This window comes from Odocoileus virginianus, chromosome 22 (genome assembly GCF_023699985.2).
Source record: "Odocoileus virginianus isolate 20LAN1187 ecotype Illinois chromosome 22, Ovbor_1.2, whole genome shotgun sequence".
NCBI classification, from domain to species: domain Eukaryota; kingdom Metazoa; phylum Chordata; class Mammalia; order Artiodactyla; family Cervidae; genus Odocoileus; species Odocoileus virginianus.
In genome coordinates, this window is record NC_069695.1 from 17,102,680 (window position 1) to 17,128,715 (window position 26,036).

General features: G+C 51.1%; 1 protein-coding gene across 5 annotated transcripts in view; it reads right to left on the bottom strand.

Moving 5' to 3' along the window:
- MTCL1 (microtubule crosslinking factor 1) overlaps window positions 1–26,036 on the bottom strand; it is a 112,243-nt gene that overhangs the window by 19,767 nt on the left and 66,440 nt on the right. For 2 of the 5 annotated variants that reach the window (XM_070452659.1, XM_070452661.1), the window contains exons 4-9: window positions 24,900–24,959; window positions 23,751–23,825; window positions 18,803–19,975; window positions 17,663–17,818; window positions 9,195–9,425; window positions 7,946–8,131 (exon numbers count right to left, since the gene is read on the bottom strand). In XM_070452659.1, the coding sequence (XP_070308760.1) occupies window positions 7,946–8,131; window positions 9,195–9,425; window positions 17,663–17,818; window positions 18,803–19,975; window positions 23,751–23,825; window positions 24,900–24,959 (1,881 nt within the window). Of the gene's footprint in view, window positions 1–7,945; window positions 8,132–9,194; window positions 9,426–11,929; window positions 12,044–17,662; window positions 17,819–18,802; window positions 19,976–23,750; window positions 23,826–24,899; window positions 24,960–26,036 lie in introns of all 5 variants that reach the window. The other 3 variants (XM_070452660.1, XM_070452662.1, XM_070452663.1) reach the window with 2 other exon arrangements.

Sequence of the window (26,036 nt, forward strand, 5' to 3'; positions counted from 1 at the left end):
TGGATTCTTATTACTAACCTGCTCTACGTACCTTAAAAGATTTTGTATTTTCCATTAATACCTATCTAGTTCTATGAACACACATTTCAAAACCATGACTGCTATCTCAGTACGCTTCAGCATGGGCATTATATCAGAAAGTTTGTCCAAATGAATTAATACACCCTGAACCAATGATTGTACCTGGATAATAAAAGCCACATGAGCCCATCTCTAGAAACCAGATGGAAAACACCTAAAGCCCATTGCTAGCTCCCTGAATGGTCTCAAGGCAATCCTCTTTGGTATATTTATGAGGCAGGAGGACTTAAAAGCTCTCTCAGTCTTGCTAGAGGCAGGCTGTCTGTAACATGGGAAGACAGAGCCCCTCATGCTCAGAAGAATCCCCCCTCCTTGGTAAACCTCCCGTCCCAGGGCAGCGAACCTGAGATCTGCATGCCCAGCAGCCTTCCCTCTCTACTCAGTTCAAGAGGCAATCATGCTTCTAAAACCATCTAGTCAATCCATGAAACACAAGTGTACATGTGCAAAAATGGTCAGCCATGCTTGGGAAGAATTTATGAGGATATATGTTTGGATATATGTTTGGATGTTAGAAAAGAGAAATTCTTTAACATGAGCTTTATCACTGAAAACACCATAGTTTTCTCCATAATTTATATGAAAAGTTTTAGTATTAGATACAGTAGACTTTTGGTCAGGTGGAAAGGTATGTTAGCATTTATTGCTGCTTGATTTTCCTCACCATGAAAACCAATTTTCACTTTTAACAGCTCTAAGAGGCACTGAGAAGACAATTCAGTTAACATTTGCAAAACTTGGCAAATAGAAAACCTTCTGTATATTCTGTATGTTCTTTCCAACCATCAGAATATAAGTAAATTACCACTGTTCTCAACAAGATACTCATAAAATGTGCGAAACTGTAATCAATGCAGAAGTTTCTTTAAACTCTATACCAAAAGTATTTAAAAGCTGTAGGTATGAGTGAGTGTGGTGTTACAACAGTCTTTTCACAAATATACATCTTCCTAAGTATAGAATTTGTTTGCTAAAAAGTTATGTTTATGGTAGATTTGATTTTTCATCATTGGATTTTAGATTTTTTAAAAATCACTACTTTTCAAGTCAAACTATTTTAAGAATAAAATCCGTAATAATTTTAAATCCAAACTTTGGAGCAGTTGTCTCTGTTTTATTAAAGAAAAAGCAGAAAACCACATAATAAATCACATGTGATCAGTACCTTCCTATGAACCCCAAGTCATGTATGTGATCAGCTTTGGGGTTCTTCTCTAACAAACAACTGTGACAACATCAGGACCAGAACTTTGTGCTCCTTGAAAGCAGGGTTCACATGACTTGTCCTTTTGCAGACTGAAGTTTTGCTTCTGCTGGAAGTAAGTACTTTTTGGCATTAATAGATACCAGATTAAATAAAATCAAGCCTTAATGTTTTCATGCACATTTGGGCCAGAGCAATCAACATAATGTCCTGTTATATTAGTATTATATTTAATCATCATGAGATAAGCTCAAACTTGTTTTGGGGTGAAGGTGGCCAAAGGGGTCAAAAGCCCAGAGAATTGATGCTATTGGTCCCTGTTACCATAGTCACCTGAGCACAGCATGTGGCCTGGCATGCAGCCAACCTAGTTCTGCCACTGGAGAACAACGGCAAGAACTATGTCCACGAGAAAACTTCTGAAGACCCAGAATGAGCCATAGACAGACACTGATCCTTCCAACTGACTGTTACACACACAGAAACCCAGTGATGGTAACTAACACTAAGTGGTGTTAACTAACACCAGTAACTAACACCCAGTGGGCCAGGGGTGCTGATCCTTCACCTACAGGACAGTGCTTGCATCTCGCATCGAGCCTGAGTGCACACTGGCACGTGCCCTTGTCACAGGGGAGGACCCACAGCAACAGGGCACCTGTCTGGCTGTGAGGAAGTGTGGAGCCTGACTGCAATCCAGGTCTGCCTGTGCTACCCGAGACTGGACAAGCCCGCCAGCATATGTGAATTCTGGCATCATAACCCTGCCCAAGCCTTAATTTTAAAGATAGCTCATCTAGGGCTTCTCTAGGAGTCTAGTAGTTAAGAATACGCCCACCAATACAGGAGACATGGGTTTGATGCCTGGTTCCAGGAAGGTCTCACAGGCCGCAGAGCATTTAAGCCTATGTGCCACAATTACTGAGCCTGTACTCTAGAGCCTGTGAACTGCAACTACTGCGCCTGAGTGCTACCACTGCTGAAGCCTGCATGCCTACAGCCTGTGCTTCACATGAGCAGCCACTGCAATGAGAAGCCCAAGCAACCACAACTCCTTGCTGCAATGAAGATCCAGCACGCCAGAAATAAACAAAGACGGCTAATCTCTGTGAAGCAAATTCCATCCCCCCATCGACGGAAATAACAGTAGCCCTCCTGAAAGAACACCTAGAAGTTACTCTTCTCACTTCTCCCAGTGGTGGGCTATATTTTTGGTAGAAAGACCCAAATCAAGTCAAGGATGGAATCAAGACTAGGTCTTCAGGTGAAAGTCTTCTTAGATACAGAGCTCTCAGAATCTTCTGTGCCAGGTGGCTGAGCTCTACAACCTTTTAACTTATATATCTGGTAAGTATACAAAAAGTGAAATTGCTCAGTCGTGTACGACTCTTTGAGATCCTATTGACTGTAGCCTACAAGGCTCCTCAGTCCATGGCATTTTCCAGGCAAGAGTACTGGAGTGGGTTGCCATTTCCTTCTCCATGGGATCTTCCTGACCTGGGGATCAAATCCAGGTCTTCTGCATCGCAGGCAGACGCCTTACCTCTGAGCCCCCAGGGAAGCCCTTCTGGTAAGTATGGGCAGTTGTAATTAAAAAGGTCAACTTCCCAATTTCTTTAAGATCAGCTTATTGGTCTTCTTACAAAGAAGCAGGATAAAATGTTTCCACAATTTTCTTCTCAATTCTAAGGGCATTTCAGCCCTTTCAAGCTTGAATAACCCCCCAGTAGGCATCAGGAGTTTGTGCTATAAAGTGTTAAAATAACAGGTTGGGCTTTGACCAATAGGACTGTTATCCAATTATAAGTGAAAGTCACTCAGTCGTGTCTGACTCTTTGAGACCCCATGGACTATAGAGTCCATGGAATTCTCTAGGCCAGAATACTGGAGTGGGTAGCCTTTTCCTTCTCCAGGGGATCTTCCCAACCCAGGGATAGAACCCAGATGTCCTGCATTGCAGGCAGATTCTTTACCAGCTAAGCCACAAGGGAAGCCTTGTGTACTGGAGTGGATAGCCTGTCCCTTCTCAAGCAGATCTTCCTGACCCAGGAATTAAACCAGGGTCTCCTGCATTGCAGGCGGATTCTTTACCAACTGAGCTATCAGGGAAGCCCTATCCAATTATAGGACACATGTTAATAGAAATAGAAAAGAAGTTTATCGAAAGGTAGCAGGCCAGTTGGTGAGGCAACACCAGCTATTTTACAGACTCACTTTTGCTTAAGATTTATAAGACATGCACATAAGTAATTCTGTGAAAGAGCTACACTTAATATCAACCACTCTGCTGCATCAGAGCCACTGACTTTGGAGACAGGTGTAATCTAAAATTTGAAGTACTGACCTGCTGCTTGCTATAGGCTGACCCACAAAAAGTCAATCACAAAATAGAGGTGCTGGCCTCTGCCTCATACTCACTTAGGCAGAGTCCTGGAATGCTGTGGTTGGCTGCCTTGACCACCCCCCACCCACTTCCACATACACACCCATGCATAGTTCTTATTTGATACATATAAAGAGGGGGGCCTCTTGCAGTTTCAGTAAAAGTAACTCCCTTACCAGCAGGGGCGCCAAGTCATCCTTTACTGAGATTATCTCTACATGTCTGTGTGCGCTTAGTCTCTTAGTCACGTCCAACTGCAACCCCAGAGACTGTAGCCCACCAGGCTCCTCTGTCCATGGGATTCTCCAGACAAGAACACTGCCGTGGATAGCCATTTCCTACTTCAGGGGATCTTCCTGACCCAGGGATTGAACCTTCTATCTCCTGCATTGGCAGGCAGAGTCTTTACCACTGCGGCACCTAGGAACCCTACAACATTTTAATCCAGCAACATTTTAACAAATAAGCCATTTGTCATTCTTACCTTCATTATTACATACAGATTAAAGATTCTTTTCTAAAACTGTTATCCCCCACAGATAAAGGAGAATGAGTCATTAAAGACTGTCTGTGAAAATATAATCTCTGATGGAAGCCTGCAGAGATGACGGACTCGTCTACGGACAGAACTCACGTGTCCACCGGCTGCAAATACGCTGGGTGAGCTGGACCAGGAGGACTCCATGCCTGCAGGTCTCCCATCATTTTCACTGAGGGCCTCAGAAGAGTAAAGGTGGGTGTTTGAGAGGACAAATGGACGCAGATTGAACAAGTTATAGACCCAGAACTGTCGCCAAAGGTGTCAAAGAAACCAGGGCAAGTGTGATGGAAGTCAAGTGACCAGATGGGAAAAACAAACTGATTACTGGAAAGCTCATTAGTGTATCAGAGCTTGTGCCACAACACTCGGAAAGGTGTGTCACAAACTACCTGCCAGCCACAGGTAGGTCGGGGAGGTGGGGCTGGAGCTGAGAGTATTTCCTCAGGAATGTTTTGTTTCTTGTGACTTTCCATGCCCTGAACACGTGCTACTTTCACAGTAACAGGAACAAAAATAAACAGCAAAAATAAAGTATTTCCTAATCATAAACTCTGGTCTGGTTACTTTCACAGAGTTGCATGTCTTTTAGGTGAGGCTATAAAGTTGCAGGTCTGTAGAATGAATCTGGTGCAACATACAAAAGTGAAACGTAAAAGCTATCAAGTCTCAAGAGGAGTGCCTTCTTATTTAAAAAGTAAAATCAGATGTGTGGAAGTGCTGCTTCTGGAAGTTTCTGTATCTTGGGCAGAGTAGAAAGAACGGGCTGTCAGTGAGTAGGCTGCTGGACACCGGGTGAGTGCAGGCCCAGGAGGCCCTGGAGCCAAAGGCACTCTGTCTACAGGGAAAGGCTGGCTTTGAGCTGGGGGGCCTCCGAGTCCCAGGTCAGTGACAAAGGCCAGAGAGCAGATTGCCCCCAGTCCTCAAGCTGGATCCTCAGGAGGGCCCTCAGGGACCAGTGCCAATTGAAGACTTGAAGATTTGAACACGAAACATAGTAAATGGTAAAGGATCTGCCTGCAACGCAAGAGACCTGGGTTCGATCCCTGGGTTAGGAAGATCCCCTGAAAAAGGACATGGCAACCCATTCCCGTATTCTTGCCTGGAGAATTCCATGGAGTGAGGAGCTGGCAGGCTATAGTCCATGGAGTTGCAAAGAGTCGGACACAACTGGGTGACTAAACACTTTCACTTTTTCATGATTGCATTCGATTGCCCACTCCACACTTAAACTTAGATGCTTTAACAAAGAGTATTATGTCACATCCCTGAATGAAAAAATAACTTCTCTTTTAATGACTTAATCCAATTCTGGGAAGACTGGAACCCCAGGGTCATACTTCTGGCACTATTAACCACCCTGTGTTTAAAAACCTGATTTCAGGAATTATTACTATCAAAGGCATACTTGGCTATAGTAGTGCTGGCCTCAGAAGCTCAACACAGTCACAGGCGTCTTGGTGCTTGTCCCCAACCTGGGACCCTGCAGAAGGCTGGGCGAACTCAAAGTGCTCACTGCCTCCAGGACAGGTGGGTCCCTGCTGCCTCGTCAGTCTGTGCGGAATGTTCACAGAGCCAAACATTTTCCAATCTGATGGTTTTTAATGAAGTATTTCCAACATTGACTTGATACATGCAATTTTTTTAACCTCCTTTGACATGATAAATGTTGCCATCCACCCTGTTCAGCTGTGAGACTGTTCACTGTGACACAAGGCAAGGTCTGGGAAATTTTGTCTCCTGCTAATTTATCCTTGGGAAAGAAGTCAGGCCACATTTCCCACTCTGCTTATCGCCTTGGGAGGCCCTCGGAGTTTCTGAGGTGGGTGCGGCTCGAGGGGCCGCTCGCTCCCTGCGACACGTGCCTGGCTCCCGCGTGGCTGGTACAGGATGGACAGACCTCCCTCCCGAGGAGTGCACTGCCGGGTGCCAGCTGTTGCTTACAGTAGAGCTCATTAATCTTGTGTCCTCAGATGGACGGCCTCGTGCACTGGATTGCTGTGGGCAGACGGGCCCATTAAAGGCAGATCTGATTCTGCCCACGTGGACGCCACCCCCATTAGCCCATCTGCATGCCTCTGTACAAAGTAGGGACACAGCGGTCCACCTCTGCTTTAAAGCAGAAATGCTGAGACACGAATGATGGAAGGAGGCAGCAGCAAAGATGACTTTAAGATGCACAGAACAGGAGGTTCCAGCTGAGTGACTTTCCATAGGTCTGCATCTCACAAGGAGAATCTTCCATGACTACTGTTTGGGAAACCAGCTGTGTTACTTTTTCCCCCTTTCCCAAAGCATTTGGATGTACATGTGGAAAACACCCCCACACATGCTCTCAGAGGCAGCGGGTCTGTGGCTAAACAGCCAATGAAGAATTCTGTGTGAGTCACAGATACACTGTGGGACTGCCTGATAGCACCACTTTTAAAAACTAAGAAAACTGCTTGATTTTAGGGGATGTTTTGCAAAGAAGCATTTTATTTTCTAACTAGATCTTTGCTGGAAAACTCATTCCATGAGCTAAAAAAATCTCCCCCATGGACACTGGCCTCATGACAGACCTCCTAATAATGGTAATTAAAAGTTCCTTTGAAAATATAACCTCTTTCTTGAGTCCTGTTATTCTGGAAGAATGAAGGGTGAAGATATGCATAGAAATCAGGACTTCAACTGTGAAAATCTGAGTTGTATACAGAGAGAAGGTGTGGGAAGGGGAAGCGCTCCCCCAGGTGTGAGCTAGGGAGGCGTCACTCTCCTCCTCTGACCTGAGTCCACACTCTGCTGCTGTCCTAACCATCCTAACCACAACCTACTCCCCCCACCCCCCCAACACACACACACACACACACACACACACACACACACACACACACACACGCTCTGGGCAGAGGGAGGGGCCGCAGCTGTGGAGTGTGGTGTGCAGGGAGGGCCCGAACTGGCTGTGACTGGGTGGCTGCAGCTGCGCCCGGGGTCACCCTGCCCTGCGCCTCCCCCCAGATCCAGGCTCTCCCTGCCAGATCCTCAAAGAAGCAACATGAGGGCAGGCGAGTCTCAGTCCAGGAAGCCTGGGAGCAAAAAAGTTTTAGCCTTGCAGGCAGGATCCGGGCACTCCAAACCCATCACAGCTTCAGTTTTGCAGAAAAGCACAACCAACCTGGGGCACCCAGAGTATCTCTTGGCTTATCCAGCAGGGGCCTGTTTGCTTATAAAAATAAATGGGGCTTTTGGCAACACTGATAGTTATTTAAAGTTCTACATGGAAACCCCACCTCTCTTTACATATGCTTTCATTTTTGCTTCAAGTGTCATCCAATATTTGTATTGGGGACATTATGTTTCGTGTGGCTTAAAAACAACCTGAAACACTTCATACACATTTGGAGATAAAAAGACAAACTAGCTTGCTTTTCCTCCTGCATTATGTTGCCCGCCAGCAAACAACAACAACAAAGCCCTAAATGGCTGTGATGAGGGCACCACTTCCTTGCAAAAGTAGTCACCCTCTATATAAGACACGAGCCACCTTATCCAGTACTGTTTTCTCCTCTTCCTGAGGTACACTCACTGGCCTTGAGGGGGCTCAATCGATGCGCCCTTCCTATGTCCTCATTTATGTGAATGAGCCAAGTAACCCAGAGCTCTCTGCCCCTGGGAACACCAGTGCATGAACGGATGAGAGGGACAGGCTAGGGGTCTTCTCCCCCCAGTGCAGGGAGAATGAGCCGAGACCAGCACCCACCTGCCTGGAGAGCTGACCCCCGTCTGTGGGCTGCAGCCGCGATCCATGGTCACCCATCTGCGGAGAGCACTCTCCCAGGGAAAAGCCACAGCCTGGCCCATCGTCATCTCGGTCTGGACTGTCTGTCTTTGTGTCCCCCTGGATGCCAAACTCCCCAAGCCTGGGGAAGGTCTCTGGAAGCTCGCTCTGAAATGGCAGGAGGGGACAATCACAGCCGAATGCTTCTGCCCTCAGCCTGAGTTTTAATGCCTGAGGTTCATCACCCACTTCAGGGGTTATCACGACTTCACTTCTCAGCCCTCTCCCCCTAATAGGCTCATAGTGACCACTTCACTCATTGGCCACTTTCTCCATCTAAACCTCACAGAGAGGGTGCCCAGTTTATTAGAGGAGATTAGAAATATTACTACTTATAAATCATTCCTGCTCTCAGTTACAGTAAAAGGAGGAGGGCCTCCAAAGTACTGATCAATAGAAAACTTGACAACTACTTCCAGGTTTTGCTTAATGATGGTTTTCTAGGTCATGGCTATCTGGAAGCAGGTTGAATTTGCTTTTGAAGAAGTTCTCCACCCCGAGGCAAGAGCATCATTGTATCTTCCCATTCTCAGGATGTCTTAAAACTGCACACACTACTGAGGAGAGTGGGAGCAGAGGGTCTTTGGGGGCTAAGAGGAACCAACTGCCATGGGGCCCTGGAACAGCCCACGAGGCAGCCAGAGCAGCAGACACCAGCAGCTCCAGCCCTGTGCTCGCCAGAGAGGAGCCTGCAGAGCTGAAAGCCACTCTGCCTTAATCAATAACCATCAATCAGAAGGCAAATAGCTCTGGTCCTGCCGTGAACCTGGGAATTGAGGCCTAAGTAGGTATATGCCCCATATATAGATTTCGGAGGCTGTGAGAAAGCTCCCTCTGGAGCTCAGAGAGACCGCATCAGAGCCAGGTTTGCAAACCATCACTGTGGAATGAACCAGTAAAGGACTTTGGGGTGATAACGAATTCATCCATCAGCAGAAAGACATGGCAGCAAAAGGCCTGGCTGCAGGATGGGGTTACAGACCAGTGTGTTCTTCAAACAAGTTCCCTGGGCAGCACTGGACAACCCACTGCCTTTGCTCTGCCTGGACTGGGCTTGAGAAGATAACCTGAGGTATCAGAACATGACTGTGTGCAGAGCGGGGTGGGGTAGGCGGACAGCAGGGCCTGCGGATCAAGAACAAACCCCATACAACTCCCGGGGCCGAGCTACCTCCATGAAGTCCTCCGTGTCGTCCTCCGCCTGCCTCCCTTGGCGCCAGTGCTTGAGCAGCCACCTGAGCTTGACGTAGAAGAGGAAGATGTTCTGCTTCAGGGAGCGCAGCTCCTGCTGCAACAGGTGCCTCTCGTCGCCCCAGGCGCGCTCGTGCAGCGAGCCCTGCAGGCCCAGGCCGTTCGCCTCCCGGTCCCGCCGCCGCAGGGCGCAGCGGCGTTCCTCCTCCACCTTGGACGAAGAAGAGAGGCGCCGTGACGGGCGGCTGTCCCCACCTGCCACCCAACTGAGTCTGCCAGCGGCCATTCCACCTGGAATGGGAAACTCGGAAACCTCATCCCCCAACTCCCAGCATTTAGTAAACTCCTCGAGAGGCTCGCTCTTCACAAAACCCCGAGCGCTTCCTGACTCAGAGGAGAATGCCCCTTCAAGGGGAGGCGTCAGCATCATTTCTCATCGTGGAGTTGCTTGTGAGGTTTTTCGATGTTCCTTAGACCCCTTCAGGAGCACTGTCTCTTGGAGGCAGGGCTCACAGCTGACCCAGGGCAGACCCTGTTTGCCCTCCGGGGCTGGTATGCTGTGCCTTGGCACATTGCAGGTGTCCAGGCAGAGTATGTGGGGGTCGTTCCCCCTCGACTTGCTGGGCCCTAGGGTTCCCACAGCCCCAGACAGAATGAGGACAAGCTAGTACTCAACTGCACATGGGGTGCAGATAAGGGCACGGGAATAGCACTCATGGTGGCTAAAGTGATACATAGGCTGAAAGTCTTTTGCTCCACTGACCAGAAAGGGTTAGAATGCCAGTCTTGCTAACACCCCCTCTTGTGTCAAAAACCAACAGGTGGGTTTGGTTTTGTTCCCCTAAAGTACTAGAGAAAGTACTAAGTTGGGTGCTGACACCAGACCTCGTTGGCACCTGAAGCTATTCCAGATAACATGAAAAACAGGCAATTTTACTCACACGCTTAGCAGCCCTGAGTCCCAGCACTGGCTCTGTCCCCTGTGGACATGGAGCTAGACAGGAGAGAGGCAGCTGGGCTCCTGGAAGCCCGGTGTCTGCGATTTATTTGTGTGTTATCTCAGGCCATTGACTGACCCTGGTGAGGTTCCAGCTGCCAAGTGCAACTGATCCCCGCCGTGTGCGCCCAGTGCCAGGCAGGTCCCTGAGGTGCCCCGGGACTGGCTCCTGGAGGCACAGCCCTGGGAGGGCCTGTTCTTTTAGTTTATGTTTTGATCTATAACCTCTTAGAAACGTCCCTTCCTGACTGGCTTGCTCTGCTCCCTCTTCCGCCAAGGCCCTTGCTGCCTTCTCCTGTTCCAGGATCCCCTGCATGTCCCAAGTCTCAGAGTCGTGTCCCTGGCCCTTGGGGAGGTGAGGAGACCCCCTTCCCTTCCCCTTTGAACAATCCTGGATGACTGCTCAGCGCCTCCAGCCAAGGCTGGGAGAGTCTTCACCCCACAGCCCTTTATCCTGAATTCAGTACTAGAAATACCAGGATCCTGCAGTTCTGCTGACAGCACCTCCAGGGGTAAACTCACTTTTAAACATGATTTTTGGTGCAATGTAAAAAAAACAACAGCAGCAGCTAAATTCCTTAGGGATTAGCCTTCAGTTGATATGAAATTACTTTTCTTTGGTGATAATATGTGAAACTTGACTTGTAAAAATAACTTTAAAAAGGGGGACACGTCTAGTGGTACCTGGCTTGGCTCTCCTGGAGCTTCATGGCAGAAGGTGCTCCCCTGATCAGTTTTTAACCCATTTAGATGAGCACAACCACGGACAACATGAGGCTTAGGTGGCATGCACATTCCTTGCCAGAGTAAGTACATACAGATACCTTACTGTGCATAGGACATGCATTTGAAACACTGTGGTGCCATCTCAAGATCATCCGGTTTTTGTTTTTAAAGATAACAGATTCCTTCCAGGAACAAACACAAAAGGTCTAAGAAGCAGTCATGGTGATTTGAGCCTGGGTTTGCGTCTCGGGTGTGTCAGGGGTGGCAGTTACCTTGGAGGCCTGGGGACAGTGATCCCAGGTCCTGGGAACTCTGGGGAAGCTCTTAGTGAATGAGGATTTTGAGCCAGGACCAGGTTACTCTAAAATGGCTAAAAGAGCTGATAAGGCCACAGCCCAATTAGTGGAAGCTTTTTTAATAAAACAGGTGAATTGTCGATGTATCTAGCAGAAAATCGACCTGATATTGACCTGAAATGTACCAATCTGCAGACACTGGACATTATGGACACACTTTCATGGCCAGCGGCATGGAAGGCCCTTTACTGGTTCTGGCCGCAGGCAAGCTTGTCTGTTGTTGTGTGAGTCCCTCAGTCATGTCCGACTCTTTGTGACCCCACGGACTGCAGCCCGCCAGGCTCCTCTGTCCATGAGGATTCTCCAGGCAAGAATACTGGAGTGGGTTGCCATTCCTTTTCCTGGGGATCTTCCCAAACCAGGAATCTAACCCACGTCTCCTGAGACCACATACTGACCAACGTCAGGATGGAAAAGCACGCTTTCCAGCAGGAAGGGAGACAGTGATCTTTATGAGACCCCCGAGGCAGGCAGCTTGACCGGGTGCCCTCATCCATGTGCCCTCCAGTCCCAGGTCCAGGCTGCCCAGTTGGTGCATGAGACGGAGTCCCTATAAAGCAGTGCCCATCCTCTCTCTCTCTCTCTCTTGGGGCCCTGCGGACAGAGGTGGTGGTGCTGGACCCAAGTCGTCTTTACCTTCCAGACAGTGTCTGTCAATCTCACTGCCTCCTCCTGATGTGGTCTGACTACCTGCGCAAGCCGACCCTGAAGCTCCTTTGTCGATACACTCTGCTCGGGGGAGCCCCTGAGCTGACCGGTGGGATAAAGGAAGGGGTTTAGTGGGTACACTCTGGGGGAGCCCCTGAGCTGGTTGGTGAGACAAAGGAAGGGGTTTAGTGGGTACACTCTGTTTGGGGGAGCCCCCGACAGATTGGTGGGACAAAGGAAGGGGTTCAGTAGCAGTGAGAACTTGGCCCAAGCTGAAGACAAGGGACAGACCCGTGCACAACGCAGGGGCACGTGGATTGACGAGACACACTCGGGCGCAGCAAGCAACTCCCGGCAGCTCCCCCGGAGCCCCACCTGCACCTCTAACCTGGCAGCCGGGCCGGTGAGCGATGCCATCACCTGGGCTTCGGTCACTATAGTGCCACAAACCAGGCCAAGAGGAGGCAGCCCCACATGAGGCAGCTTCTAGACGACTTCCGAGAAGCTGCGGGCATCAGAGCTGACAAGGCTGATGGCTCTGCATGACTGCCTCACACACGGCTTTCTGGACTAACTGCCCGAGTCCCTGAGTATCTCTCTCAGCTGCATAATTAATGAGTTCATGCTTCCTTGTCAGAGTTTTTCCTGCTCTGTCGGGAGGCCTCTCTTTTTTTTGCCCAGAGTTGCCCCCAGGATGCTTAGGGCGAGTGGCCTGGGGCTCCTTCACTCAACAGACGCCAGTGCCTCGGAGGAGCTGCACAAGGTCTGCCTGCTACATTTTACATTAAAATACCTACAGGAATTTTCAGTACAACGGTTACTGGTAAAATCCATCTTTTACGCCTTTATGTCCAAATGACAATGACAGAGGAGGCTGAGCTCCTTTATGACATGTTTTTTAGAGATGGAAACACTGTCCTATTGAAAATCTCAGGCATCATTAACATTGAAGCATGATGTGCTGCCCACCGGTCCAGTGGTTAAGAATCCACCTTTGCAATGCAGGGGACACAGGTTCGATCCCTGGTCTGAGAAGATGGCACATGCCACAGGGTATCTAAGCCTGTGTGCCACAACTACTGAAACCTGTGTGCCCTAGAACCAGTGCTCTGCAACAGGAGAAGCCACGGCAAAGAGAAGCCAGAGCACCGCAACGAGAGATGAGCTGCCGCTCACCCCAACTAAAGAAAAACCTGCGCACAGCAACAAAGACCCAGCACAGCCAAAAATAAAAACAAGCAAACATTAAAAGAAATAAAGCTCTGTGGACAAGTAGTTGCTCCTAGGTAGGATGCTGTCACTCTAGTGTTAGAAAAATCAAAATACAAACAGGCGATGGCAGAAACTGCCATCCAGAATGACTCCACCACCACCATACAACTGCACATGCTCATACGCATCACCACGTGTGAGAAAGGTTTTACACAACACAGAGGTTCCCTCCAAAAACACATACTTCCCCTTCATCACCGAGTTCCCGTAACCATCCTTTGCCCACTCATCTAAGAGTCTGCTTAGTCACCAAACACATTCACCTCGTCCTACGTGGTCGGTTTACGTTCAGCCGACGCCTTCCCGGGCGGTCCCCACGCCATGGACACGTGTTCATCTCGACACCACGACCACCTCCCTGTGTTAATGCTGGGGAATCCACACCCCAGCCTTCCTCATTCACATGGCGTATGCTACAACGACTATACTGCTCATTTCCCGGACATCTTCAGAGAAAGTGGCGTATAAGTTACTTTCCACACTAAAGACAACTTCGCTATCTCAATACACAAACAAAAACCAAATCAAACCAAAAAACCTTTTCACGTGGCCACTTACTAGGTAACAACAATGCTACTCATTCACCGGGACTCCATTCTGCCTCCCTCCCTGTGACCTCATCTCCCACGACTTCCATTTTGTTCGGGCCAGTTCTGCTACCGCTCCCTTCCAAAGCGGTCTATCGGGTCAGCACCTGTGCCCGTGTACTTGGCATATAAACCCCACGTCCTTTCATCGAGGCTGGTATGTCACAGCTGAGACCGAAGAGCGCTCTCGTTGATGAAAGGACAGGAGGAGGGGCTCGGGAGAAGAACTCCGGGATTTCTGACCCAGAAACTCGATCCCCTGGGCATAGGCTCGGTCTCCTATTTACGTGTAATCTGACCGGTGCCTCTGCTCTGCTGCTCCTCCTTCAGCACTATTTTTAAGGCGCCCGGCACATTCCAAACCACATATTCCGTATCCCGCGCTCTTAACAGATGGAATCCCTCAGCAGACTCGCCGGGAGCCCCAGGGAGCAAAGCCCGGGAAGACGCCTGTGCCACGTGGGAATCTTGCTGGCAGCCACCGAGAGAAAACAGGCAACTGGAGTACTGGCCCTTCTGAAGTCCGCTCACTTTGTTCTGCTCTGAGCAGTTAACTTTTCTGTAGCTGCCTTAGCAGGCTCGTGGGTGCTGGAAGGTTGGGACCTCGGCTCTCTCTGGCTGCGGCAGCTCTGAGGGGCCGGGCGTGGATATGGACACACCGTGCCCCCCAGAGCTCAGCGTGTGCAGCCCCAGGGGAGGGCCTCCCACCACACAGATCACAGCATCTGCTAACACGCTACTGAGTAAGAAGGCAGTTATTTTCTTTTTTGCCTTATTGTGACTGCTGCTGCTGGTACTGCAAGTACGAGTTAGTAGTTAAACCTACTGCTAAGATTCGGTGTCTACCCAAATCTTCCCAAATAAGCACTTAACTTCTCTCCCCTTTCCCCAAACGTGAAAATCTATAAGGCAAAAAAACACAGAAGTCACTTCCCAAATGGGACTTGAAGAATCTTCTAAACTTCAGCTTCTATTCAGAAAGTTGCTTCTCCTTTGAAGCCACAGATCCTGGGTGGCTTCTGTCAACCCCTCCACTAGCACCTCCAAGGAGCCAAGGGCTGAAGGAAATTCACATGTGTTTAAGAGAAGTCAGAGGGTGCAGACAAACCAAAGTCACGTCAAGGGCAACGGAAGAGGAAATCCGGACACTGTTAGCAAGGGGGAGTAAGAGGACAGGATTAGCAGATGCCAACCAGCATCTGGATACAACATAGGATGGGCGCACAAGGTCATACGGTATAGCACAGGGAACTATATTCAATATCCGGTAATAAAGCTTCATGGAAAATAATATGAAAAAGACTGTATATGTGCATGTAACTGAGTCCCTCTGCCGTACAGCAGAAATTAACACAACACTGTAAATCAACTATACATCAATTAAAAAAAAACCTGCGAGCGGTACACCTTGCCTCAGTCTCAGCCCCGTTCTAGATGAAAAGGTCTGTTCTGTCTGCCTTCCCCCCAGTTACACGGCACTCCATGGCATCCGTGCCCCATGCCCGAGTCTTTAACCCACAGTCGCTTCTCTGGCCAGCTGCCCTGCTACTGTGTGTACTGTTTCCAGTAAGAGCCTCATGGGAAAGCAAGTGTTGGCAATGAATTCAGTGAAGTCTTCACTAAAGGGTTCTGAGGGTTCTGCCCTCTAGAACTGTCCACTGTACGATCCTTTAACCCAGTATCACATTCAGAGGCCATGCTGAGCAGTCTGTCAGGGTGACATCCATGCCAGGGACACACACACAGCCACTCCACGGAGAACCAGACCCTACGTGGGATCAACATGAGGCTCTTCTCATCACGAAAGGAAAAACTGTGGAGTCATCAGAGGGGTAAGAAAACATGTGTCATCTTTTAGAAAGTACTGTAAAATTGTGTCTGCATACATGAGTTTTCTCTCCTGTGTGAAATGCCTTGGTGAATAAAAAGTCAGAACAAAGCGTGTCCAACTCCTGAGTAAATCAGTTTCCCCTTCTAGAAAATGATGCTCCTGGACCTTGCCTTTTACTGAGTTGTTTTTTATTTTTTTACTGTCTCATCAGAATGTATAAAATTAAAGGAAACCAGACAGATGCCTGAAAGAAGAAACATTCCATGGCAAGATAGCTGACATGATTAGTCACCCTAGTGATCTGTGGTTGGAAATGCCCCCCAATGAGATGGAGCGCCTGTTGGAATGTCCAGGCCTGGGAGGGGGGTGGTCAGTGGGGACCAGCCCCTGCTGTATAGTAGCACTCCTCACGGGAGGGGCAGGGGTGCGGAGAGACCCAAGGAGGCAGTTCTGGACCTAGCTGGGGTCGGGGAGAATTTGCTGACACTGCCTCGTGCTTTCTTCCCACTTGCAGAATGAGAGGTCTGTCTGAAGATCCCTTCTGAGTCCTATTGCTCGGTGACCCTAAGTCACCACACAGCACCAGCTAACTCTGCTACGCGCCCTTTTACAAAGGCTTATTTTCCCATGACACTGTTTCAGCAAAGTGTCTTCCTCTCTCCGGATTCACTGCGGTTTCTGAAGCTGTGCAGAGCACACGTGACCGGGAAAGTGGGGGTCAGACTTGTCGCTCCTGGGGAACCAGCAGGGCCTGGGGGTGCAGGGGAGGGAGTCCTCTGACCTCACCACAGTGAACTGGACATGCTTAGACAGGCCACCCGGGACAGTGTATAGAGAGAGGAGGGCACCGGGACAGGACCAAACAGAGGAGAAAGGGCCTCGGGGGGCAGAGAAGACTGGCTATGCGGCCCAGCCTCTGACCTGCGTGCAGGACAAGATGCAGATGGGCTGGTTTTGGCCTTACACGTGCTGTCATTTGATGTAGTCTGATTGGCTAGTTTTTGCCCATTTTTACTGTACATGGACAGTTATAAAATCACACCAGAAGAAACAGAAAATTGGTACCAGATACTGGAGCCATGACACCCTTTCCTGCCAGGCAGTCTTCAACAGCAAGACATGTTCCTTCTGCTTCTTGATGATTATTCATACTTGATGTTTCACAGCACCTAGCACTCTTAGGGGACTTTCTCACCTGACTGAGAGGTGAGCTTCTGTTTGCTTCTGGAAGCAGACACCCTGACCTTTCCTAACACAGAACACATGGCTCTAACCCTGCAGCAACTTCCTCGACAGGTGGTACCAGGGCCAGATGCGCCCCTCGGGGCCACCTAGCCTCTGTCCTGGTGGAATTACCTAAAGGGAGGAGGCTTCGCAGATGGGACAGCTGTGACCTACAACAGGACCCCGCTCCTCCCCTTGCTCCTGCCCCGGCTGCCACTCCATCTGATCTCTCAGTTTGGACTGTGAGGTGCATGGGAGGGATTCGGTTTTTTGCTTTTGTTCTTGTCTTACAATTTTAAACAAAATACAAAGGACAAGGGGGTGGGGTGGGGTGGGGAAAGTAGACAGGCAGCTGGAAAACTATGGGATGAAGAAAAGCAGTACTACCCATGGTGACTTCAAGATTTGTGGACATGGGTTGCTATGGCAACAGAGACTGCTTACGAGCCCCCGGGTCAGAAGAGCATCCCCGGTTCTGCCCCATGTCTGGAGCAGGTCGGGGGGGGATGACACACAGGTGGGACAGTCCTGGTTTTCAGTCCTACTTTCCTCACTGCCTGACAAGCAGCCACAGAGCCTCATGAATTGGTCTAGTCGCTTTGCTTCATTTCCAGGCCCCCTGCCCTCACCCTGTGTGAACCCCTCAGTTCAGTTGTATGCCGTGGATTCTGATTCCATTAAGTACCCCCCGATCTCACATGTCCCACATCCCCATCACGTTCCCTAGCAGCCTTGGACCTAGGTGGGAACCATCACGCAGACACACAGCAAAGGAGGAGTGGGAAGGTGAGGGGGACCCCTGCTCACCTCAAGGCTGAAGCAGCTCTGGGCTCCGGGCCGGCAGCTCCCGGCGTCCCCGTCGGCTCGGCGGTGCAGCTCCCGTGCGGCGCGGAGATGGAGGTGACCCCGCTCCTCCCCTCGCTCCTGCCCCGGCTGCCACTCCATCTGATCTCTCAGTTTGGACTGTGAGGTGCATGGGAGGGATTTGGTTTTTTTGCTTTTGTACTTGTCTTACAATTTTAAACAAAATACAAAGGACAAGAAGGTGAGGTGGGGTGGGGAAGGTAGACAAGACAGCCGGAAATCTATGGGATGAGGAAAAGCATGACCAGAGAAACCAACGTAAACACAGCGGCATCAGAGAGAGGAGAGAACAGAGCCAGGAGGAGGAGCAGCAAAACGGCAGGCTGAGAGATCTGAAAGGCAAAACAGAGAAAGGGGAGGAGAATGCAACACGCTGGTTACGAGGCGCATGCGATGGGGACGAGGGAGTGAGACTCGCCCGTAGTTGGGCATCGGGCATCGAACGCCACAGTCCAGGGCGGTGCAGGGAGAGCCGTCCGGGCCACGCCACTCGCTGCCCTCGGCTCCGGGGGTGCCGTCAGAGCCATCCTTCTCTCCACCACGCTCCTTGCCTGCCCCAGCTGTGTCGCAGAGGGAGCCAGTGGGCTGGACTGTCCCTGGGGCGGTGAACCCAGGCACGGATGCACCCGCTCCCGGGGAGTCTGCTAATTATCCTGACTTCGAAGAGCGCTCACACTGCGCTTCAAACTCCTCTTTGCTTCTTCATCGAGATGGCTGGTCGTTGAGGACGCCAAAAAAAGAAGGGACAGAATGCGTCCATCCTTGGCGCTGCCAGTGGGTTAGCCTCGTGTCAAGAGGGAGAACCTCTTAGCCAAGAGCAGTGGCATGGTTAAAAATAAAAGGGAATGGGGGAAAGAAACAAGGAAACGAAAGAGAGCTAAACCAAACCAAACCAAAAAAAAAAAAAAAATAGAGAAACCCAACCAACAGAAAGGCTTTGGTTGAAACTTGAGGCTTTAGTACAATGCAGGTTTGCGATCATAACCAAGCAGCCGTGAGCAAGGTGAGTTGGAGCGCGGCAAGGCCAGCGAGGAGGAGGAGGAGCAGGACGGAGCAGGGAGGCAGAGCCAGGAGCCCCCTTACCTGCTGGTCCGGGCCCAGCTCCTTGCCCAGGTTCCCCACCGGGGAGTCCCGGGACACGGAGGTCACAGAGGACAGGAAGCTGGATGACTCGGTGAGCTGGGGCAGCGGGGACAGGCCCTCCCCCAGCCGCTCCACCTGCTCCAGGAAGGCCTGGAGCTCTTTCCTGAAGGCCTTCATCCTCGCGTTGAGGGTCCCCAGCAGCTGGGGCTCCTCCCTGGTGCCCTGGCCGCAGGCTCCGGGCGAGGCCTCTCCGCCCGGGAGTGCGGCCTCGGTGTCCGTGATGATACGCTCCACCGCGCGCTCCAGCCGCTCCGCCTCATGCCTGATGCTCGCCAGGCGCTCCGAGTCCTCCCGCGTGCGCAGCAGCTCCGGGCACTCCCCGGCCTCCGACGGCCTCCCACTGCCGAAGCCCGAGGTCTTCTCGAAGGTCTCCTCCGAGTCGCTCTCGCCGCCAATGGGGCCCTCCCGGCGGGGCTGCACGCGGCCGTCCTCGCCGTCGTCGCTCCTCCGACCCGTGTCGCTGTCAGCATCGCTGTCCCGCGGGCTCGGTGCGCGCGGGCTCGGCTGCAGCGTCAGCACCTCCCCGCTCAGCTCGCTCACCGGCAGCCGTGACGCCTGGAGCTCGTCCTGCAGGGGCGCCCCGCCCCCCGCCAGCCAGCCTGGTTCGGGCCTAGGCTCGAACTTGAACTTGCTCAGCTCGTGGGTCAGCTGCCGGTTGTGGTCCTCAATCTCGGAGATGGACCGCCGCAGCAGCTCCGCCTCCTCCTCCACAAACTGCAGGTGCCGGCGCAGCTCGGCCGAGGACTCCAAGGAGTCCCCCCCGAAGGGCGAGGTCGGCCCACCGGGCAGGGGCTCCCGGCCACGCAGGTCTTCCATCTCGGCCTTGAGGCCCCGGTTTTCCACCTCCAGCTCCACGATCTTCCGGCCCAAGATGCTGGCCTCCTCCTCCACCAGCCTCAGCCGCAGCTTCAGCTCGGCCTCGCGGGTGCTGGGCGGCCCGCCAGCCTCGCCCGCGGGCAGGGGGCTGTCGGCATCCCCGTAGAGGGCCTTGTACCTCTGCAGCTCCTGCTCCAGCCGGTCCTTCTCGCGCCCCAGCTTGGCCATCTTCCTGAGCATCAGCGAGCCCTCCTCTTTGGCAAACTGGAGCTGGCACCTCAGATCCGCGCTGTCATCCTGCCCGGAGAGAGAGCCCAGACCAGGGTTATTTGAAAATATCACACCTTCCTGTTTTTGACGATTTTCCTTGCACCTCACCCCTCACACACACACAGACACAGACACAGACACCACACACCAGTCTTCCCGTCGGTGCATGGGGTCCACCAAGAGGGGCCATGACAGATGGGGCAGGCCTGGTCCTTCACCGGGGCACCAAGGCCTGCCTGGTCACAGGAACAAAAGACACCAAACAAGTAGTTTGGGCAAACATGCACATGAAAACCATCACCATGAATGGAGAGGAGTGAGTGAAATGAAGCCCAGCACCGTCAGCAATGTGGTGACCCACCCTGCCTCTCTGGGTCCATCCTGACCTGTGAGACATCCTAGACTCCTAGCTTAGCCTGGGGCAGGTGGACAGGCCTCTGTGCCAACTTCTACCTGTAGCCACTCACCTCCTCCCTCAACAGAGGGGCCGCCAGCACTTCACAGGTACTAACGGGATGGGGAGGCCAGGTGACCCCGAATCAGCCTGGCTTTCCACAAATCTGCTGAGAACCTAAGACAAGGCAACTCCCCTATCCTCCTCCCCCAACTCATCCCAGGGAGGATGTGAAGATGACTTGAGATGATGGGCATGAGGGCCTCTGGATGTTAAGCTGTGGAGTAAGCACCCGGCTCTGGTGGTTAGTATGAGATGGATACTGTAAACTGAAGGCCCGGGCGACTCACACCCTCTCTCCACGCAAACTCGACTTCAGCACATTTTAGTGGCTATGACAGCAGGAAATTAATCCCAGAAACCCAAGGCAAGGTGTTAAGTGGTTTAAAATCTAAAAAGTAGGGCTCCTCAGGTACCCAGAGGACTCTGGAGGGTCACGGGAGCAGGCTATCTGCTAAAACCCTGCACTGCTGGACCGAAGTCCAGAAGGCCCTTTTAGGACCAACTAGAGAGTGACCCTTCCCTTCCCTGTGCGGCCTCCACACCCTGGAGCTGCATCAATTCTGGATCTGGGCTCATGCTACAGTTTCATAAATGACGACTGGGTGGCTGGCAACAGTGACCAGTGTCATGACTCGTTCCTCTGTGACTGGCTATCAAGTTCCAAAAGGCTGTTCTGGGAACCAAGACTTAGACAAAGTCTCCCTCCTTATCTGGTGGTCCCATCCCATCACCAGGGGAGGAAAAGTCATCAACCAGCAAGTCAACCCTGGGAGTGGCAGGGAGCTCTTCCAGCTGGTCACTTGTGCAGACAGGTCAGCAAGGCTGGCGCAGCTCTCATACCCGGAGAACACTCCGGTTCATTCTCCACCAGTTCCTGCTGCACACTCACCACTGGGCAGAAAGACCTCCCTGGGAGCCCCTACCTTGCCTCCTCCCACCAGTAGACCTAAAGCCAACTTTCTGCTTTGTCTGAAACGCAATGAATTTTGGGGAAAGGAGCAAGTAACTTTTTCTCTTCCTCTTTGCATATCAGGAGAGTGATATATAAATGTCACGGGAAGAGGGCACAGTCTTCATGATCTAGAACTTATCACATTAAGGGTCTGGTTTGGTTTTGGTTAGGCTGAACACCAAAGAATTGATGCTTTCGAAGTAGTGGTGCTGGAGAAGACTCTTGAGAGTCTCTTGGATTGTAGGGAGATCAAACCAATCAATCCTAAAGGAAATCAACTTTGAATATTCATTGGAAGGACTGATGTTGAAGCTGAAACTCCAATATTTTGGCCACCTGATGTGAAAGGCTGATTCATTGGAAAAGACTCTGATGATAGGAAAGATTGAAGGCAGGAGGAGAAGGGGACCACAAAGGATGAGATGGTTGGATGGCATCACCGACTCAATGGATATGAGTTTGAGCAAATTCCAGGAGATGGTAAAGGACAGGGAAGCCTGGTGTGCTGCAATCCATGGGGTTGCAAAGAGTCAGACACAATTTAGCAACTGAACAACAACAAAGGTGGACATAACGAGGGGTCCTGCGACAACTGGAAATAAAGCTGACTGCCCCATGCAATGGAGCAAGATAGGTTACCATCACTGCTGGGGTAATGATGTACATTTTTACAGGGCCTACACAGGAATACATGGGCCATAAAACACCTACTATATTTAATCCTAACTTAGCACTAAGGGGAAAAGCTTACTTATTTGTTATTCATTCATTCCTTCAGGAAATACTGAATACCTACTCTGTACCAGAAATTGGCATGTTAAACAAACCAGGTTCTTAGAACTTTTGAAAGCAGATCAAAAGCATCTTTTTAAATTTTTTGATAAATATAGATTTATAAGAAATCTATGTGTCCAAATATAGAGAGCTCTTTGTTGTCACAGGAAGGGGTTTGAATAAACTACAACAGGTGTCAGTGGAGATGGAGTGTCAGTACTTTGTAAAGGAATCACATCGGGGGTGACAAGCCCAGGATAGGAAGATGTTTAGCAGGATCAGGAACCTGGTAGCTGGTGTTTGTCCTAAGTCTAGACTCACCTACACCATCCTGCCTCCACCTCAAGCACAGAAGTTCACATCAGTGCCTGGGGACAGCCGTGGAGACAGTGGAGGGGAACGTCACGTGTCCCAGGGGAATTCCACCTTCAGCCCGGCACTCAAGCCTGAGCAGAGCCCCAGGTGGGACCAGTGTCCTGACCCACCCTCCCTGGAGATTCACGACTGGTGAGCCCTTGAGATGGTGGCGGGTGAGCGGCAGAGCCCCCTGCACAGTTCAGGACGCTTCTGTCTCAAACCAGGGTCAGGGTGTCTCAGGCTGTCTCTCCTGAGGGTTGTTCCCCCAAAAGTTGAGCTGAGCTGTCGGAGAATGCACATGGAGTCTGGTGTTCCCCAGGGCTCTGTGCTCAGATAGAAGCACTTATCTGCACCCCCCTACATGGTACAAAACCCCAGCAAGCCCTCAAATCACCTTGACTTCTGGAAACCTTACACTGTCCCCCCACCCCCTGCCATTCCCCATGAGTCTGACTCTAAATCAGAACCATCCTCCTCCTCTGTCTCCTCGAATTTAAATCCAGGCTGGGTAAAAAAGCAGGATTCCACGACATACCCTAGTGAGCGTCTGATTCATAGATTACCTGAAGATTGACCAAATATCCAAAAAGGCTCCAGCTCCTTAAGGAAAGAAACTATCCCCACACCAGGAATTCTAACATATGACGAAAGCATGCTTCGTTTCTACGCAACACCCATGCACAGCCAGCCCTGCCACTAGGATTAACGCAGATTTTGATAAAAACAAAAAGGCCGTCTTTGAAACCGAGGGAGTGTGTGGTCAACTTCATTGCTCAGTGGGGGCAGCCAGAGCCGGTGTGCAGGGTAAGGGGAGGCTGGGGGAAGCCAGGCTTGGCCTGTTCTGGAACAGAAGGCCAAGTTCTGATATGATGGGGGGAATCACAGCACTCAGCTGTAGCAGCATGGGCCAGACACCCATCTTATCTGGTAACTGAAGACTTTCTAGAACTCTGCCAAGGCTCCCCGGGAGGGGCGAGGCCGACCTCGAGCTCTGGTTTCAGGAGACGGTCCGACAGCTCCAGGAAGGAGCATGAAGCAGATCCAGTAGCCTGCCCACGTGACCCGTGACCCTTCGTGGTGCAGCAGAGAAGCCCAGCACGGTCCGGGGTGGGGGAGGACGCACACAGGACCACCACCGCCGCCACCAGCGGAAAGGCCTTGACAAGCAACAGAAATATAACGCTGCGGGTATATATTCTCTGGCTTGCAAGTCTGCCTCTGGCCAGCACCCCAGCGACGACGGCTGCTGCTCGTGCTCCTACCTTGCGCCGGGGCGGCAGTTTCCTCTGAGTTTTGGCTGCAGACCTGCAGTTCCCAAGGTGCTCAGCTCCTCCGTTCTGCCAGACAGAAACTCCCCGCTCAATGATCCCGCTCTTGGGTCCCCTCCTGCCCCCAGCCTCACTGACCCCCGGTGAGGGCACTGCAGCTGTCACCCCGCGATGTGCAAAGATGACGCTTTTAAAGAACAGCTCTTTCCCGGTCAGAAGCCAGGAAGTTGAAACAGTGTTAAAAGCCAGGGGCTGAAGCGCCCAGCATCTGGAGACAACAGGCTTTAATGCCCCATTATTAGCAGTTTCAAAGTGAAATTTGGGCAGCAGAGACGTGGAAGAAAACAGCTATGCCTTGCCATTTCTTCAGCTCACCAGGCCAGGCCTTCCATGAGAGCTGCTGTGGGGAAGGGGGCTTCGGGGAGAGGAGAGAAGCAAGGGAATGGGGAAGGGGAATTCACAGGGGGAGGCACTGGGGCTTGTAGTTCCCTGGATGCTCCACGGTGTCTCTCCCATCACTCCTCGCTCTGGGGCCTCCAGGGAGTGGACACCCCAAAGAAGCCTTGTTCTTTCCAATATCTAATACTAGTAGCAATTTAGAAAAGAAAGAAATGCAGAGTGCTCAGAAAAGCTAAGAAGTTCTGAAGGACACGATGCACTGTGCATAGGGAGGGCCCCACTCAGACCACCTTGCAGAGAACACCTTGCTTTTGATTAGGACAATTTAAGATACTATTCAGCTTGTGCATTAAAAAAAAACTCCAACCCTTAAAATGATGCTTTCTGGATGACCCGACGTGACGGCAGCTGTGCTATCTCACTCTTTTACTATGTGACTGACTTTGATGGCAAGAACGCCCGTCACCATCTGAGAACACAGCAGAGCCCTGAACGGCACCCAATTACGCTGCCCAGGAAGTTGGTCTGTTCCCCTCCTTCTTGAGGAAACCACCAGCCGACCGGTGAAAGAAACAAAAGGGAAGAGCTCTTGGTTTGGGCAGACAACTTTCACCCCATGGGGGCTCTGGGTGAGAGTTCAGATATTTGCGCAGGTGGTGATTCTTTGGCGATCTTCAAGGTGACGCTCACACTTTTCAAGAAAACTCAAAATGAGATGTCGCATAAAAGTGAGATGCTGCTTACCTGGGTGAAGGCTTTCTTCTCTTTGTACACTTCCCGGCTGCCTCTCCTTTTCAAGGAACTCTGAAACAGAGCAGGTGACATTCTGTTACAAAGGGGGGGTCACATGTGGGAACCGGCAGAGGCAGCATGTCCTCTCGCCCCAGGGAGGAGACACACATACAGTGGAAGGAGGCTCTTCTGTCACTTGAATCACAAACCAGACTAGAGCTTGGGAGGTGTTTGCCTCCTGAGAGGCTTCAAGTCCTGATTATTGAACTTGGGGTTTTCCCCAATCGTTCAGTTTCATAAAGAGGGAGGGTAGGATCATTGTGACCGAGGACGGGGTGACGGGAAGAGGAAGATGGTAGGAAGCATCGGAAAACACATACGTGACTGCTCCTCTGAATTATGTTTCGTTTGGGCTAATGTCAAAACTAATTGCTGGCCTCTCCTGGTGGTCCAGTGGTTAAGAATCCACCTGCCAATGCAGGGGGACATGGGTTCAATTCCTGGTCCAAGAAGATCGCACATGCCGTGGGGCAACCCAGCCTGTGTACCACAACTGCTGACTGAGCCTGCGCTCCAGAGCCTGTGCTCCGAAACCAGACAAGCCACAGCAACGAGAAGCCCGTGCGCCACACCTAGAGAGCAGCCCCCACTTACCGCAGCTAGAGAAAGCCCTCGTGCAGCAGTGAAGACCCAGTAGTGGCAAAAGTAAATTTAATTTAAAAAATTAATTGCTGTTTCCTGGGCCCCTGTGGGTAAGTGGTGAGACAGAAAGTGGTCAGAAGGGAGAGATGGTGGTCCTGGTTTATGGAGAATCCAGGTTGCAATATTCCCCATGAAGCCACTGCAATTCCTGAACAAACCTCCCTCTTAGAGGTCTTAGCAAACTCATCATGTATTCATATGGGAAGTACCTAGTTTTACACCCATCACAGAGCACCTTTGCCTGCTGTGGGCAAGAAGTATGTCTGAAAGACAAGCACATGTATCAATCAAAGGGCCAAGGGGTGTCTGAGACGGAGGGGCAGGAAGCCAAGGCAGCTCCCCCTTGGGCAAAGTGAGGAGACAGAACGGCTGGAAGGAGAGGGAGGAGCTCCGAGGGGAAGACAAAGGAGCTGAGAGGATGGACGTCGTCACAGCACATTTCAGAAG